Source organism: Andrena cerasifolii, chromosome 1 (assembly GCF_050908995.1).
Source record: "Andrena cerasifolii isolate SP2316 chromosome 1, iyAndCera1_principal, whole genome shotgun sequence".
In the NCBI taxonomy this organism is placed as follows: Eukaryota; Metazoa; Arthropoda; class Insecta; order Hymenoptera; family Andrenidae; genus Andrena; species Andrena cerasifolii.
In genome coordinates, this window is record NC_135118.1 from 19,616,484 (window position 1) to 19,633,472 (window position 16,989).

Consider the following 16,989-nt stretch of genomic DNA (forward strand, 5'->3'; position numbering starts at 1 on the left):
CCATCCATTAACATTATATCGAATTATTTATTAACATTACATAAAAGTAAATATTTAAAATATATAAATGACTAGATACAAATATTGCATAGAAATGTACATTGCAAAATATAGATATAAATGTAATAATAAATAAATACAGTAACTACATTAGATTCATTAATAAGGATCACTGGAGGGTGAACGGAGTTCTACTTACAATCAGAATTAGTTGATAAGATGGCAACATTAAATGGTAAGACAAGGAATTGCTTTACATATTACTGCAACTGGAGAAAATTAGTAAATACAATTCTATGAAAATCAATTTCGGGCGATATGGCTCCTTAATGCGGAAGAAAAGAAGATATCTATCTACATATATCATCTAGCTGGCCATGTTAGATCTACCATCTATGAATATGCTGTGTGTAATACTATGACATATTAATGCGCACATTGGTTGAAAATTGGGTGGGACGTTAAGCTAGCTGCATCCGTGATCAAAAGTGATGTTCTCATCGATATCCTAGTTGTGCAATATAATAACTCAATGAATCGATACTGGAAAAAAAGACGTCTCTAAAACATTTATCCCCCACACTCTGCCCGAGATCAGATAATTGAAAAAACGATTTAAATCGAAACTTGTATATACCTAGTGCCATATCTCATTTATATAATTACCTTTAACATTACAACAAAATCATAGCACATTTTCTATAATATCTAATAAATGCATTTCAAATATATTCCCTTTCTTGACGATCGCGTCAACTGCAACTTGCGTTAAATTAAAATTATATATAATTCTATTTTTACACATAGAGTACGATTCCGCAATTGGAATTATCACGTTTCGCGATTACAGACGATGGTTTTTATGTTATAATTCATAAAACTAACGGGCGCGATGTACGTACAAAAACATACACGGCGGCCAGTCTATAAATTTAAGTATTGATCTGAGAAGATTTAATATCCGGCTTTTTAAGTATCGTGGGCTCGTCTTTTAGAAAGGTTCCCGATCTAGAGCCGACCGTGGGTTGTTTCGCTACTTCCCCGTTATGGCACTTATTCTTAACTTTGTCGTCGCAAGTGGCCTTACCGGTTGCCCTTTTAGCGGTAGCAGCAGGTTTCATCATTTTGTTAGTGCCAGACGATTTTGGGGAGGATCTTTTACTGGGGCTCTCGGAACCCTGCTGGTTCGGCACTCCGTCCTTCTTTTCTCTTTTTATGTTAGGATGGTTAACCATGGACTGCGTAAGCGCCCGCGTAGTGGCGGTCTTAAACGACACGTTATTCAATGACTTACTTGGGACATCCGGTGTTTTTGCGGCGTCTAGAAGGTTCCTTCGCAAACTGGGCGAACCGTGGTAGGCGCTTATAGCCGCTGCCCTGCTTCTGCTAGCGGCTGTCGAGCTTTCCAGCGACCTGGCCGGTCTTCTCGGCACCGTCAGCGGACTCCTCTGCTGCATCGGCGGCGAGCTCTTCTTCACTCTGTCGTACACCTGCGTCTTGCCCGCCGCCTTCCCCAAAGTCGGCGAAAGCTTGTTCGACACGTTCGATTTGGGCGTGGTTGTTATCTCGGTCATGAGACTGTCCGTGGACATCGAAGTGTCCATTTTGTTCGTTTTCTTCTTAACAGGCGCAGGCTTGATCTTCGATTCTGCCAGCGAATCTACAGACAATCCTATCTCCGCGTTCTTCTGCTTAAAGGAGGGCGATTCTGGGCGCGTGATACCGCAGCTTTTACTGATCGTGTCCTTTTTAGTATTTGCTCTGCTCGCGTTTGCTTCTGTTAAGCTGTCCGAGGAAAGTGCCTTCACGTCTTTCTTTATGGTCAACTTTATCTTTGCCAGAGGCTTCTTATCGGTAGCGCGCTTCATCGCGGGACTAGATGTTCGAGATGAGTCTGAGGACGAAATCATTATCCTTCGTCGCTGCTGTACGATTACCTTCTCTGGATACGCTGGCTGCGGTGTGTCTTTAGGAACGGATTTGTTTCTAGGCTCCAAGTATCTCGATTTCACCTAAACATTAGTGTACGAACAATGTCCCACAAATAAATACATTTCACGATCTACGGAGTCGTAAGAATTTACAGTAATGAAGGAAGTTACCTCTATTTTGTTCGGCCACGATTTCGGTCTGTTCGCATCCGTAGTAGTCGGTTTATCATCTGGTATTTTACGCTCCGGAGGATCGCTTTTCGGTTTGTTCACAACTTTCTTCGTTTGCTGTGCCACTGTCATCTGTTTCAAAGTTTTGTCATTATGCTCGGATATGACCATTTTCACGCGCTTCAAATCCAAACTACGATTCGTTGTCAAACGAATCGACGGCGGCTTGGGTTCCTACAAAAACAATCGCATTTAAACGAGAATAAATATTCGTATAATCAGAAGCAATCCCATAAATTGTGATATATTTATGTATCGTGCAACGTTATTTACTTTCACAAAATTAGAATGCCTTGATTGACGTTTCGATGTTTCATGAGGTAAGATTACAAGGCAAGCCAATTCTTGTATTCTACGTCGCAGCTCCAAGTCCATTTTCAACCATGTAGTGGTCCTCGCTGCCCTCGCCGCATCCCTAACTAAACATTTCTCCACTCGACATTGAATCTTCTTCAAGAAATCAATGAACAAAGCACCCCACTTCATTTTGTCTTGAGTCTCCTCCAGCTGTGCCGAAGCTAACATTTTATGCAACTTCGAGTAACTCTTGCACGCTTGTTCAGAAGGCAAGCGGTCTGCTGCTGCCAAGAAGTTGTCTTCCAGACGACTGATGTTCCATGTCAATTCTCGACCAAGAGATTGGAAATTTTCATTCCCCAGAACGCCTGAGAAGTTATCCGACAGAAACTTTACTGACGTTTCCAACAAATTTGAAACCATTCTAAACACAGGCTCGGCCCAACGAACATTTGGCAAGGTTGCGAGCAGCTTATCACAATCCATCATAGTTTGAAGTACATTATCCGTTGACTAACGTTTTGTAACAAAAAGAAAGTGATTGTCGCAGCTTTAAGAAACAGTTAAAGGATACATTAAATATTCCATACCATGTGTACGATATGTTGGTGATAACATTTCTCCATAAGCTCTCTTGGAAGAGTTGCGAATGCCTTGCACGGCCATATTCGTACGAAGTGTCTTGTGATCCATCGTAGAGATTTCCGATATACTTCGTCAAGGCCATAAGCGGCTGCCAAAGGCATGCATTCCAATACACCAACAGCGCATATTTGACAAGGCTGTAACAGAGTATGAATAATTGAGGGCTCGGATGCAATAAGGGGACTAGCGCTCGAAAATGCGAAAAAGTATTGTCCAAACTCTAAGACAAATTGGAAAATTAAATTTTGTTGAACTGGATTTAAAAAAATATAGCGTTGTAAAGCTCGCCACGACATACATTTTTTCTATTTACAGTTTGTTTATCGAATCATTACTATTCGAGCGAAAAATTATAAACAAAATATTTTTCATAGTCCAAAATCATTATTTCTATAAACATAATTTGCGATAACTTGAGTAAATATTAAGGGATCGTTATGAAACTTAAAATATAACTTCAGAAAACTCTAGCGAAGCCGTAAAATGTATGCACAAAACTCTTATGTTAACAAATGTAATAATATTTAATTAAAAAGTAATACTGGACAAAACTCATGTTTTTCAAAGTTCGCCGTTAAAAATATCGAGGCAATTTTGAGGTACATGTAACTTGCTGCGACAAAGTTTTTCCTTAATATACAAGGAAGATTTTCACCAATTTTCACACTGATTAATAAATAATTGTAGAAGATATGACGATATATATAAATCTCGCGCGCCACTAACAGTCAGCGGCCGCGTATAATGCGCTGCTTGGCAGTCTTAGCACTTGTGTGTTGTGCATCCTTTTTACGGCTTTGCTAGAGTTTTCTGAAGTTATGTTTTAAGCCTCATAACGATCCCTTAATATTTACTCAAGTTATCGCAATTTATGTTTAAAGAAATAATGATTTTGGACGATGAAAAATTGTTTGTTTATAATTTTTAGCTCGAATAGTAATGATTCGATAAACGAACTGTAAATAGAAAAAATATGTGTCGTGGCGAGCTTTACAACACTATATTTTTTAAAATACAGTTTAACAGCATTTAATTTTCCAATATTTCTTAGCGTTTGGACAATAATATTTCCCATTTTCTCAATTATTACGTCACTAACAAGTATCTAATGCATTCTATTATGGAAACGCAGGTTGTAGGTACCTTATGAAACAGATGGCAATATTTAACTTTCAGCGTATATCCAATAACTTCTTTAAGACCCTCCAAGCACAACATATCAGCCAATGTTGCTAGTTCAACTATGCTTATAGAATCCGGTATATTACTTTCTCCGCTGTATATGTGGCACAGCGCAAAGTGTACCGCATCATAAGAGTATCCTTGTAGGGAAATAATATTCCCCGCACTTTCAATCCATCCGCCACTAAGAATTGCTGCAAAGTATTGACAGCGAGAACTCAATATGCATTTATGAGCTCTTATACGACGACCAGCTACATCGATTGTAACATCTGGATTGATTTCCTCCAAAAACATTCTCAACAGGTCTTCTCCCAATCGATTGTATGGTCTCGCTCCTGCCAAACTCGACGTTTCAGTTTCCTCCGTACTTCCTTCTGCAAAGCAAATAGTAATATCTTATTCACGCACTTCAAGTTCAAGTACATCTTTCTTCTTGTGTAAAAACTCACGTACCGGCTCCAGAACGACCCATGCTACTCTGCATACTGCTTAGGTCAGATTCTGATATAATACCTTCGCCGTCGTACTCTCCTGTTAGGTCTTCGAGAGGAGATTTTTGCTTAGACGGCAAGGAGGTGCTCATGACGGACGTGAATTTCCTAGGAAGCGGTCTAACCGATCCGTTTGTTCTGGACATAACCAATTTACTCTCGATCCAAGAAGTCTCTGGTATACTATTGCACATGCGATACGCAGTCCTGTCTTCCTTCGCAGTTAAAATATCCGCCGCGTGGGATGCTACCGGTGTTTTATCTAAATCCGACAATCGAACGAAAGTGGACGTTGCTGCCTTCAGAGTATGCCCCGCCGGTCTTTCAATCTTCTTTAACGCTATACTATGGTTCTCGTACGTCGCCTCCGGCTTCACGTAGTCCGGGCTTTTCAGTTCACTTTCGATCTTCTTAATCGTCTCACTCAATGACTTGTGTGTCTCAGATATTTTATTACCTACGGGAGGAACTACTTGGGCTCGATCTATGTTTGGCACTTCACCGTTCAACAATTCGGACAACTCATAATCTTGATTGTCGCTGTCAGGGGATGGCCCGCTACCACTGCTGATGTCAAACGTTTCACTTTTACGCGTCTGTCCCTCGGTACTCTCCGTGCAGGTCTTCTCCCACGCGGAAGTTTCTGAAAACTCATCTTCGTAGGCTTTCGCGTCGTTAGCATTAATATTCTCCGCGCCTCTTTCAGGCTTCAATTCCGTGTACTCGTGCTCCTTTATACTTACGCGAAGTTCCTCATTGATCACTTCTACGTGAGAATTGGGAGGTGTATCTCTCACATCGTATTCGAAAGCATCTTCCGAAGATGTGTCCATATTATTCAGCGCACCGTTCCCCTCGTGGAGGAGCTTGGAGTTCCTTTGGCTGACGGATTCTGGTTTTAAGGCGTCGCTCAAGGAATGACTGGAGGAACTGGGCTTGGCTTGTAGTTTCTTTAAATCTCCACGGTCCACAGAGAGACTGTGCGCGCGTTTGTGCTCTTTCCTGAACATTATTTCTTTCGCTACATGCCCATTGTTACTAACACCTTGCGTCTTATCAACGTTCCAGGAATGCCGCTTAAAAGCTGGCCGCGACGAAGACAATGTCCTTCGCCTCACCACCGGAGAATCGGACTCTATGTACATAAACACGCTCGGTTTACTTTTCTCCCTAACACACTTCTGCTCGCTCGGCAATTGATCTTCTCTGATCGGTATGCTGTTCTCGCTGGAGTTAGCATCGTCCGATTTCGCTTCCACTCGTTTCTCACAGAACGTGGAGAAGCTTCTCCTGTGCGTAGGCTGCACAGTGCCTTCTATGTTCTTGGGTGGGTCGCTTAAATCGATAAACATAGAGAAAATGTTTTTCTTATCACCTGCCTCGCTAAGCTTCTCAGGCTTGCTGTTAGCCTCTTCTGTTTCCGGCTTCTTAATTTTGGACGCAGTAATATTCATATGGGACATATCAACATAAAATTCGCAGTAAGACTTACTACTTCCATTCTGCTCCTTCCTCTCCGCTGGGCAACTCTGTTGCTGCGAAATGGGCTTGGAGTCCATGGCTTTCAAGTTAACGAAAAACCCTAAGCTACCCGGCTTCTCGTGGTTACTTATTTTTCGAACAGGTTTTTTAATACACTCGGGAGTCGAGAAGCTCTGAGACATGCCTGCATTGGAATTATTCACTGGCTTGGATTCGTTCTTATTGCAATCGCTCATGTCAACTACCCAGGCGGTCATCGAAGAGGCCATTCTCGTGGATTTCATTCGCGAGCCAGGTTCGCTCATAATAACGGAACCTCCGGAAACGATTGGGGTGGACTCTGTCTTCCGTCGCACAGTCGGACTATCGGTAGGCTTAGAATAATCCGACGTGCTGACGCCACCTGAGATAATAGGCGTGGTGTCGTCGCATTTAGTTATCTTCAGTAGATCCGCTCGACTCTGTTTCTCTAAAATGCAGTTCAACGTAACCGGCAAACTCTGACTACAATTGCTCGACCCATTGTCCAACTCCTCGTGGCAGTCTGTGACCATCTGGTCGCTGGCACTTTTTGTCACTGGATATATGATACCAGCCGTGGTCTCATTCTGCGGGGGACTATTCGATTCTGACGCTGCCTGATTAATCTCATACTGTTCGTTGTCTAATGAAAGATACGGCATTGCATGGTACTGCGTGCCGGTTGAAATTTTACCATCCATAGTATACTTGCTTAGGACATTGCTGATAGGAATCGAGGGTTCGTCTGTTGGGTCGAAACAGGAATCGCCATCGACACGGTGTCCCGAATACTGAGGTATAGCATTTTGAAACACGAGGCTGCCTTGTCGCCGTTCATATTCTTGCCTTAACACCGATACCTTCTCGTCATTAGAATCCAACTCGAACGTGTTCCTCCTGATCAGGGAAGGTCGTCGGGCATCTTCCATTAAATTTGTGTCCTTCACCTTGGTTTCTTCGTCGGTCTCGTTTTTATTATCTATCGCGCTAACGGGGGAATCATTGTCGTCATTTACTCGCGGCATGGCGTGTCGGTCATTGTTTATATTCTTATTATTGTCGGGGCAAGGAGAAGGGTGCGCGCTTTCGCCACTGTCCGCCTCCTTGATTTCCACAGCCAAGGATTCTTTATTCGTTTCTGCGTTTATCGTTATCTTATCCTCGGATGTGGAGTCGGTCCTCTTAATTTTACGCGTGTCTGCGAACGGCTCCAGGTATTCCGTGAGCTTCAATTCCCTTTGAAATTCCGCTACTCTCTCGTGCCCGGTTTGTAGATTGGATGTCTTGAAGGACGTGAATTTATAACACTGCTCCCCAGCGAGATCGTTCGACTTGCCTGTAAGGTACTCGGAGGGATAAGGTGTATACGTTTGCGCCTTCTCGTCGAGGCATTGATTATTAATCGCGCTCGAAGATGGGACTTCTACTTCGTCGTTCAGCGTTGACGCGTCGATAAAATAATAATTGCTCGCGTTACAGGAACTTTTTTGTTTCGGCGTGTCGTGGGACGCCGCAAGTCTTGCATTTTCTGATTGTGCACGCTCGATTTCGGAATAATTGGAATGGCATTTCCTCTCGCCCCGCGGCTTCCCGGCCTCTTTTCCCACATCAGTGCTCGCAGAAGACGCGTTACCGAGGTCGATAAATTCAAACGACTCGTTCTCGTCGCTACCGCAGTCTGACTCGTAAAACGGATCGCTAAGTACTTGATTCTCATATTGAAAGATTTCGTCCGTCTGCAATTTCGCTTTCTGAGCATTCTCCGTGGATGAACTGGAGGAATCTAGCTGCGGCTGTTCCGTATCGAAAGAGGAACATGTTGCGCTATGGTCGCTCGAAGCGCAGTCCATTAATCTTGACTCTACCTTTATGCGACCCGCGCTGCTGTAATTATTGGTCGAGTCGTAGCGCTCCGCGTCTGCCACCACTTTCTGATCTTTATCATTTCCACGTCTAATACGTATCTTATCCGCATCGTCGTTCGCAGAGGTGCACTCCGTCACTTGCAGCTCCTCGAAGTCGGTACTCGAATTCTCAGACGTTGTGTTTTCATGTGGACTTACAGAACCAGTCTCCAAACCAGAATCAGCCATATCGGACAATGTCGGGCTCACATCCGCAGCAGCATAATCTCTCACATCTCTTGAACTTCCAATGTTTGTCGTCGGATTGGTGTTTGCTGACGTGCGATCTGCATATCTTCGACACAAGGACAAACATTTATGAATACAAAGTGAGAAGGACTACCTCTACGGGATCTCTTTTTCTTTAACAGAAACGCAACTTTCTTTAGCGCACGGAACACGTTTTAAAATAATTATAAGTTGTAACCTTTCGTTGGTGCCGGTAATGGTATTAACACGGGATGCATTCGCAAAATTTGAAGCATAAGTAACGTTCAAGATAAGTTGCACCAGTAGCTGTTCTTCTTGCGAGTAGTTTGTATCGCTGTATAAAAGCCTGAAAATCCATAAGATGTGGGTAAAATATATGTAGGATAAAAATGGGGAATGAAATATCTAATATGTGTTAAATCTATTATGTGGATTCTATGATTTCTATGATAAAAGTGACGAATGAAACAACGTAGCATGCTGATGGCTATAATCTATGCTATTTATCACAGTGTATATTGTCATACAAACGTGAATATGAGAACACTTAAAAAAACATGTGCACAAAATAAGAAAGAATAAAATACATAGAAGAATCAGGTCGCTTGTTGTTTCCTACTGGTAGCAAAATAGTATTTACAATTTCAATAATCGAGAATTAAGGGATAATGCCACTGTAGAGCCCGGAAGAGCAGCCTGATTTTGAGATTTATTTATGCGAGAATAGTCAATGGAATACAAAATCTGTTTGAAGGCCTTTATTTTACATAACTTGAAGTATGATCACAATTTTTTGAACAAATTTTAAACATAAAACAGCAGCGCCACTGCTCAACAAAAGAAGCTTCTTCTGAAAAACAGTGTTCCGCGACCGGAAATATTTCTCCTTCAATTTTTTACCCAGAACAAAAAAACAACAATTTTTTAATTCTATATAAGATTATTTCGGGTGATACACGAGGGAATTAAAAAATACTGTTTTTTTGTAAGAATGCTGCGTGATTGAACAAAACGTTTCAGCAATTTTTCATGTCACTTTTTGTTCAATCACGCAGCATTCTTACAAAAAACAGTATTTTTTAATTTCCTCGTGTACTTCCCCAGATAATCTTACACAGAACTAAAAAAATTCGGTTTTCTGTTCTAGGTAAAAAATTGAAGGAGAAATCTTTCCGGCCGCGAAACACTGTTTTTCAGAAGAAGCTTCTTTTGTTGAGCTGTGGCGCCGCCAGTTTGTATTAAAAAATTTTTTTAAAAATGTGATCATACTTCAAGGTATGTACAATAAAGGCCTTCAAACAGATTTTGTATTCCATTCACTGTACTCGCATACAAAAATTCTCAAAATCAGGCTGCCTTTCCGGGCTCTACAGTGGCATTACCCCTGAAGGAAAGACAGTGTCTACATGTCCTTTTGCGCATCGAATATTAAATAGTGCGATTAATTAGTAGAATATATAACACAAGTACACAAATTGTTCGTAGGTTGAAAAAATTATAGTGTTTTATTAAATAAATATTTCTAATACAGGATCTATACAAAATGCATGCAGATAAATATCTTTTAATTTAAATAAACAACGTATGTGGAGCTTTAAGAATATTAATTCAGGAAAATTTGCCTCCGTTTCTTCGAGTTACTATAACTAATCGCTATACCTATTTACAATCTGTGTACAGCGTAAATTCTCACAAATGTTCCTGAATTAACCAACAGTCCATGCAGGTATGGCCTGCTGTATTCGTGTGGCAAATAGTTTCCATAGATACTGCTCCTAGGCAAGCGATTAGCAATGTGGCTGTACCTCACAAAGCCTTCGATATGATGAAAAATTTCCAGCTTATCAAGGACGCAATCAATGCGATTGTTAGCATATACAAAGTAAGGCTCGAGAGCCTTATAAAAATGCGGAGCTCTTGTTCTAACGATACACTGGTTTGCTCGTATTGTGTCGTATCCGTGTATTATGTTAAGATCACAATACAAGGAATCCGTAAATATTCTACAATAAAACACTCTATTCAGTTCATATATTTATGAATTTATATTTTGTACACATGGAAGGTTTTACACAAACATTCTCCTCAATTACAATTCTATAATGATCATAAAGATAAACTCCAAACGGATGCAATGATTGATACACGATGGAATAAAACACAATGGATCCTTCGCGAGTTCTTAACTTGCTAACAATTTTAAATCAGGATTCCCGAATGTTTCATAGTTCTGTACAATATATGCCAATCATTTCAATATCACACATATTAATTACACAGAAATCAGATGACATTACCAAAACCAATTCATTAGAACTGTAGACACACCATGCAGGACCTTACAAGAATGGTTCGCGTAACTCGATTCTATTCGACGATGGAAATTTCACTGCGTGTAAGATAATCGATTGCCGAGAAAATATTACTTGGCTTATGGGGGTAGGTTACCCTCAAAATTTTCGAAAATTGGTTTTCAGGATGTTTGCATATTTCGCTAGCTACATCTTTTCTACGTATTTTAAGCGCAACCGGGCCCCGAAATTCTAAAAATTGAAGGAATTACAGTAAAAAATGTACGAGCCTGCACATACAATCGGATAACGATGTCCAACTTTAAACGCGATTTCCCAGAAACTACATTTTTCAAAACAGTGAACATAAAATCTACAAAACTGCTCCAATGATTTGAATGAAAATTTACAGGGAGCTGCAGGACACTATTCTCCTCCATTATTGGGAGCACATTTTCAATATAAATTCTTAAAAAAAAAAAAAAAAATATCTCTATATTCATTTATTACTTCAGAATTTGCGCTTGAAGACGGGCGTGATTTTGGGAGGTCGACGGTAACCTACCCCCTTAAGATCGTTTTACATTAGTTGCACCTTGAAACCCTTAATCGATATCTCCTTCGATGCATTAATGCGAATGAAGATCATTCTCTAATGTAATAATGTGAAATTCTTACTTTACCTCAAAATATTATCTTGCAGATTATTAAGACTTTTCGCAACAACCCGATTCCTTTCTACACGTTGGTACTTTTTAAATAATTCGCTCGACGGAAGTTCAGGCACGACAGAAGCATAAAGCTGATGGCAACAGAGCCATTGGTGTGTTCTGTCTAAATTTCCACTTCGCTTGTTGTTGCTCCTGCCTCCAGCCATGAGACATGTTTAATGTTTCATACTTGTACACCTTTAATCCATAAAACTTTTATATAGAAACACACATATAGATTAACCCTGTTACATCTACGCGCGAGTAACTTCAGAACTGATCTAACACGTTGAATCGGGTATAGGGAATTCAATCCCGGGATCCCAGCTGTTTTTTGGATTCTAAAACTCCCAAAATTTGATATATCAACTTCGAGAATTTTTAAAAACGTAAATTACTTTATGAACAACTGAAAAATATAAAAATGGAATCCAAAAAATAGCCGGGATCCTGGGAATGAATTCCCTAATCAGGTATCATTGGAATTGTTACACAAATATATTAGGTATACCACTTTGTCATTTTATGTAACGGAGTTCGTGTCCGTGAGTACAAACATTTGATTGATTAAATATAAAAGTTTTAATAGCCATGCTAATAACGTTTTAAAGTGTTTACATGAATTTAGCAGAACTCTGTACATGAAACAACAAGAAGTGAAGAGGTGTGAAGACATTGACGATTCCCTCTTTAATTTATGCATCGCTGACAAAGTACATAACAATTTCAAGGTCAACATAGTGGATACCCCTTGCATAGCAATTACCATTCCTTTAGCGGTATGTGTAATATTTAAACAACGATCATAATTTGCTTTCACGATCCGCCTAACGCGCTGTGAACCAAGAGGCATCGTATATCTAATCGCGGAAAATGTTACATAATATTGTTATTCGGGAGCATCTTCGAAAACACGTTGTGTCCGGAACGAAAGCATGAAACATGTTATGCACTGCGTTTAACCTTAAATTCGATCCTAATCCCATATGGGTTCGTGATTGAAATATCTCGATAAATGTTCAACTGAGCCACTAAAAATCTCACGGAATTCAGACAGCGAAGTGAAGATTAAACGTCTACGGCTCTAGTACACCTGAGGCCAGGATTCGAAATTTGAACCCGAGCATATTACGAGCGAGGTAAACGCTGCCGACTGATCGATCGGTTCATAGGGTTTTACACACTACGCTGAACGAAGAAATGTGCAGAACGTACTGTCAGGCAGCCACCGCTTTTTGACGTTTAAAAAGCACCGATCGAACACGCCTTACTGGCTGTCATTCAACGCATCTTCGTACCGTATCCCAGCCGTGCGTCTCGGTTCCCGATATTAAACGGCGCAACGTACACGAGTTGCAGCGTCTCGACAGAACGAATCTATTCGCCGGGGATTACAGAGGGATGAAGATGCATCCGTGCAGCTTGTCGTTACGTTCTAACATCTCGGCGGATGGAATTTTGACAAGACTTTCTCAATAATTTATTGATCGCGCTCGGTACATATACGTACCTGTCTCGCATTATTTCGCTTCTCGAACACCGGTCCGGCTCTATCATGATTATGCGTGGTTACAAGCCGTAATCGTCTCGCGCATCTTGCTCGACGCGGCCGCTACAAAGTTCGGCGGATATTAACGGCACGGTGCCACGGAACGTTCGCTTGTTTGTTGTTCGAAAGGCGTAAATATGCGACGACTGTTCTCTCTCGATACGAAAGCGTGAGACTGATATTGCGTACTGCTCGTGTCCGCCAGGTGGCGCGCGGATACCAATCAATCTGCTTGGCCTCCCGTTTGAGGTTAGGCGGAGAGATGTCCTGTCAAATACTCGACTCCGTACCGTGGACCATCGCGAGCTCTCGCCTACGATGCTGTTGTGCTGCGGGAGTTATGTTTACCTGACGAACATCGAACATGAACACAAAGGAAAAGGAGAAGTACATCGAGGAGTTCGACTTTCCTCATTGCGACGAGTCATCGAAATATGAGAAGGTCGCGAAAATCGGCCAGGGCACCTTCGGGTGAGTACGGCCTGGAATTCGTGGCCCCTTTCTAGGTTACGTTCGCGCGTGACCGAACAGGATTTTTATTTGTTATCGTTCACGGACCTTCCGCAGGGAGGTGTTCAAGGCCAGAGATAAGAATTGTACTAAAAAATTCGTAGCTATGAAAAAAGTGTTAATGGACAATGAAAAGGAAGGGGTATGTACACGTTCAAATATTCCGTCGTTTAATGCATCTCTTTCCATTATTTGTCCACATCATCCGAGTATGTAAATGTACCAGCCGTCTGTAAAGAAACAATAATTCGTTGTATTCGTGTTATGCCTTATACTGATCCTTGCGTATATAAGGATAGTATGTACTTGCGTTGTAATAAAGTATGTATACAGAAACAAGGTATCTGGAACATTATATTCCTTTTAGACGTCAGGGTACAATGTGATATTATTTGCTCTTCTCTTTGCAGTTCCCTATCACCGCTTTAAGAGAAATAAGGATATTACAATTACTGAAGCACGAGAATGTAGTGAATTTAATAGAGATATGTAGAACAAGAGGTATATACTTTGCTGTAAAGTACAGCGGCAATTATTTCTTATTTAAGCCGAGGAGTAATTAATATTGAAAATTGTTTCTAGCAACTCAATATAATCGTTATCGTTCTACATTCTATCTTGTGTTTGACTTTTGCGAACACGACCTAGCTGGTTTATTGTCAAATGTAAATGTGAAATTTAGTTTAGGGGAAATTAAGAAAGTTATGCAACAATTGTTAAATGGTCTCTATTACATCCATAGTAATAAGGTGAGTAGTATAATTGGTAGTAGTAGTGTAAAGGTACCAGTAGTTAAAAACTTCAGAAAAACGTGAAAAATATGGTTTTACGTTTCACAGTTCGCCACTTCTAAAAACCATGTTTTCCACGTTTTTCTGAAAAGTTGTCAGCTACTGATACATGGTGAACTACCGGTACCTTTACCCTAATAGCAAGTTGTAAGAATGTGACTTGAATGTTAATCTTTTTGTATAATTCCACAGATTTTACATAGAGATATGAAGGCTGCAAATGTTTTAATAACAAAAAATGGTATACTAAAATTAGCCGACTTCGGGTTGGCTCGCGCATTTAGTGCTAATAAGAATGGCCAACCGAATCGTTACACGAACAGAGTTGTTACTCTGTGGTACAGACCACCGGAACTCCTGCTGGGCGATCGGAATTACGGCCCCCCTGTAGATTTATGGGGAGCAGGCTGCATAATGGCCGAAATGTGGACCAGGTTCGTATCTTCGTAATTTTTAAAAATTTGCTAGCGATTAGACACCTCTTCCAGGGGCGGATTTTGAGATTCCGCGACCCTACGCTAACAAGCGTCTGCCGCCCTTTCCGCGAAACATCATCAAATATTTTAATTTAGAAGAGTCGAGACGATTTCAAAGTTAAGTCAATGTGGCAACTCAGATCTCATTGCTAATTCGCTGCATGAAAGAAAAGTGAATTGTTTTTAAAGTTGTATCAAGCCTCCGTGTTTAAACCTTTCTCAATTTACTTCGCTCATAATTTGCCGCTTCCCAAAATCTGATGCTCCCTAAAATTTGCTTTGTTAAACAGGAGCTACATGACGAACATGATGAACTGTTATAAGTTTTTTTTTAAAAATATTCTTTAAAGTACAAGCTTTCAAGTGTATATTACGATTTTTGTTTAACTAAATTACTTATAGATAAAAAAAATTCATAAAATGTCCCGTTTTCAAATCTGCCCCTAGCCTCTTCTCACTTCTCAATCTTACAGGTCACCCATAATGCAGGGAAACACGGAGCAGCAGCAGCTCATATTAATTTCTCAGCTATGTGGTTCCATAACGACAGAAGTGTGGCCTGGAGTGGAGAATTTAGAATTATTTAATAAAATGGATTTACCTAAAGGTCAAAAGCGAAAGGTAAGTACTATAAATGCTGGGAGACTCTAATACGTTTTTGTGATTAGTGTACTGAAAACACATGTTTACGTAGGTCAAAGACAGATTGAAGCCATATCTGAAGGATCCTTACGCGTGCGACCTGTTGGACAAACTTCTAATTCTTGATCCATCCAAAAGATACGATTCGGATTCTGCGCTGAATCACGACTTTTTCTGGACCGATCCAATGCCTTGTGATCTTAGCAAAATGTTAGCGCAGCATACGCAGAGTATGTTCGAGTACTTAGCCCCGCCAAGGCGCCCCGGCCATATACGTCACCCGCATCATCAAGTACCTGGAGGGCCAGCAAAACCTAGTTCTAGTATGGCCGACAGTGGTTACCAAGACCGCGTATTCTAGCATATTTCGTTCAGAAGAATGTAGACTGCCGTTTATTGTTCATCTTCATCCGTTTTGATAATTTTGATAAATCATCTAATGCTTTGATTTCAATTTCATCGGTAACACTACGCATTTAAGTTAAAACTAAATGTCTCATTTATACAAATTCTCATAATAAGATGTAAGATTTTCTTATACATATATATACATATATATATATATATAAATTTTGTACAAATAGAAGCCGTCTCCTGATTTAAGCCTTATATATTTCCAGAAAATGTTGTTTCTTCAGTTTTCATTCCGTTATTCGTGCATTATGTTTTACAATCCTTGATCGTTATAAAGGGAACAGCTCGATTACATATTAGCCGTTACTTTAATTTTATGATCGTTACACATTCAGAATTTACAAATGTTCGCATTTAAATTTCTCACATTGTTATTCCGTCAAAGCGTCCACCTGTTACCTCGAAAACCAGTCCGGCAAGCCTGTCGTGTGAAAACAAGATTTTATTTCAATAAACAAATTTCAATTTTACAATTGTCTTCGAGTCGATAGTGTTAATAATTATAAAAGGGATCTTAAACACGTAAGAGCCTAAATCTTCTTAAGTCTAAATTAAAAGATTTCGAGTAGCACTCGTGCAACAAGAGTATGACAATTAGCGAGCTCGATAGCGTTCAATGATTTTACATTTTTATTTCGCGGCCGCATTGTCGTAGTCATGAGAAAAGCAGCGTTGCGCGTATCACCTAGAACAGAATATTAAATATGTACACGATCGTATGCCCGTAATACTTTGTTACTTCTATCCTTACAGCTCTACCGTTATTATGCTAAAATACACTCTCGAATTACCAATCTGTGAGGTACAGACAAATATAGTCTATATTAAAGTAAATGACGTGACAGTGGTATTTATCACCGGATACAAAAATACAAATAAAATTCTTCTAACAGTAACTGGCTTTCCTAAGAAAGTTCCATTGCGCGTGTTACGATCGTCGTGTTAAATGAATGATCACTGCGACATGTATCGATGAAGTAACGAACACACATTATTTATATCACATATATTCCTAATCGTCCTCGGTTTTAAGAATCTGGTCTAATGGATTCGGACCCATTCTCTTCGGCTTTGTCGTAGATGCTTTCTCCGTACTCTCAGCTGAAATACATTCACAAGCACAAAATAAGTCTCCTTCATAATTAACGTTTACAGTTAACTCTCGCTACAGGGGGCCGCCCTTAAATTACGTAAGGGTAATTTTGGCGA

General features: G+C 40.3%; 3 protein-coding genes across 15 annotated transcripts in view; 1 reads left to right on the plus strand and 2 right to left on the minus strand.

The window, feature by feature from the left end:
- Positions 1–7: 7 nt before the first annotated feature.
- Positions 8–13,115, minus strand: LOC143369103 (uncharacterized). 10 transcript variants are annotated; one of them, XM_076812573.1, is made up of 10 exons: positions 12,909–13,112; positions 11,372–11,596; positions 10,203–10,400; positions 8,615–8,743; positions 4,743–8,482; positions 4,248–4,663; positions 3,050–3,241; positions 2,436–2,972; positions 2,103–2,336; positions 8–2,012 (listed from the first exon to the last, which is right to left on the minus strand). In XM_076812573.1, exons 2-10 carry the CDS (start codon positions 11,563–11,565, stop codon positions 933–935), a joined length of 6,720 nt encoding a protein of 2,239 aa, XP_076668688.1. In that variant the 5' UTR covers positions 11,566–11,596; positions 12,909–13,112; the 3' UTR covers positions 8–932. The 10 variants fall into 10 exon arrangements, with proteins under 10 accessions (XP_076668688.1, XP_076668741.1, XP_076668706.1 ...); XM_076812626.1 differs by lacking the exon at positions 12,909–13,112 and adding an exon at positions 12,697–12,899; XM_076812591.1 differs by lacking the exon at positions 12,909–13,112 and adding an exon at positions 12,614–12,899.
- A 52-nt stretch (positions 13,116–13,167) lies between these two features.
- Positions 13,168–16,253, plus strand: Cdk9 (Cyclin-dependent kinase 9). 2 transcript variants are annotated; one of them, XM_076812934.1, is made up of 7 exons: positions 13,168–13,418; positions 13,515–13,599; positions 13,868–13,958; positions 14,040–14,206; positions 14,441–14,682; positions 15,198–15,345; positions 15,419–16,253. In XM_076812934.1, exons 1-7 carry the CDS (start codon positions 13,312–13,314, stop codon positions 15,725–15,727), a joined length of 1,149 nt encoding a protein of 382 aa, XP_076669049.1. In that variant the 5' UTR covers positions 13,168–13,311; the 3' UTR covers positions 15,728–16,253. The 2 variants fall into 2 exon arrangements, with proteins under 2 accessions (XP_076669049.1, XP_076669058.1); XM_076812943.1 differs by lacking the exons at positions 13,168–13,418; positions 13,515–13,599 and adding an exon at positions 13,606–13,778.
- The window catches only part of Magu (SPARC related modular calcium binding-like protein magu), a 52,387-nt gene continuing 51,602 nt past the window's right edge, over positions 16,205–16,989 (minus strand). For all 3 annotated transcript variants that reach the window (XM_076812751.1, XM_076812760.1, XM_076812769.1), the window contains one exon: positions 16,205–16,881. In XM_076812751.1, the coding sequence (XP_076668866.1) occupies positions 16,793–16,881 (89 nt within the window). In that variant the 3' untranslated portion in view covers positions 16,205–16,792. The remainder of the gene's footprint in view (positions 16,882–16,989) is intronic.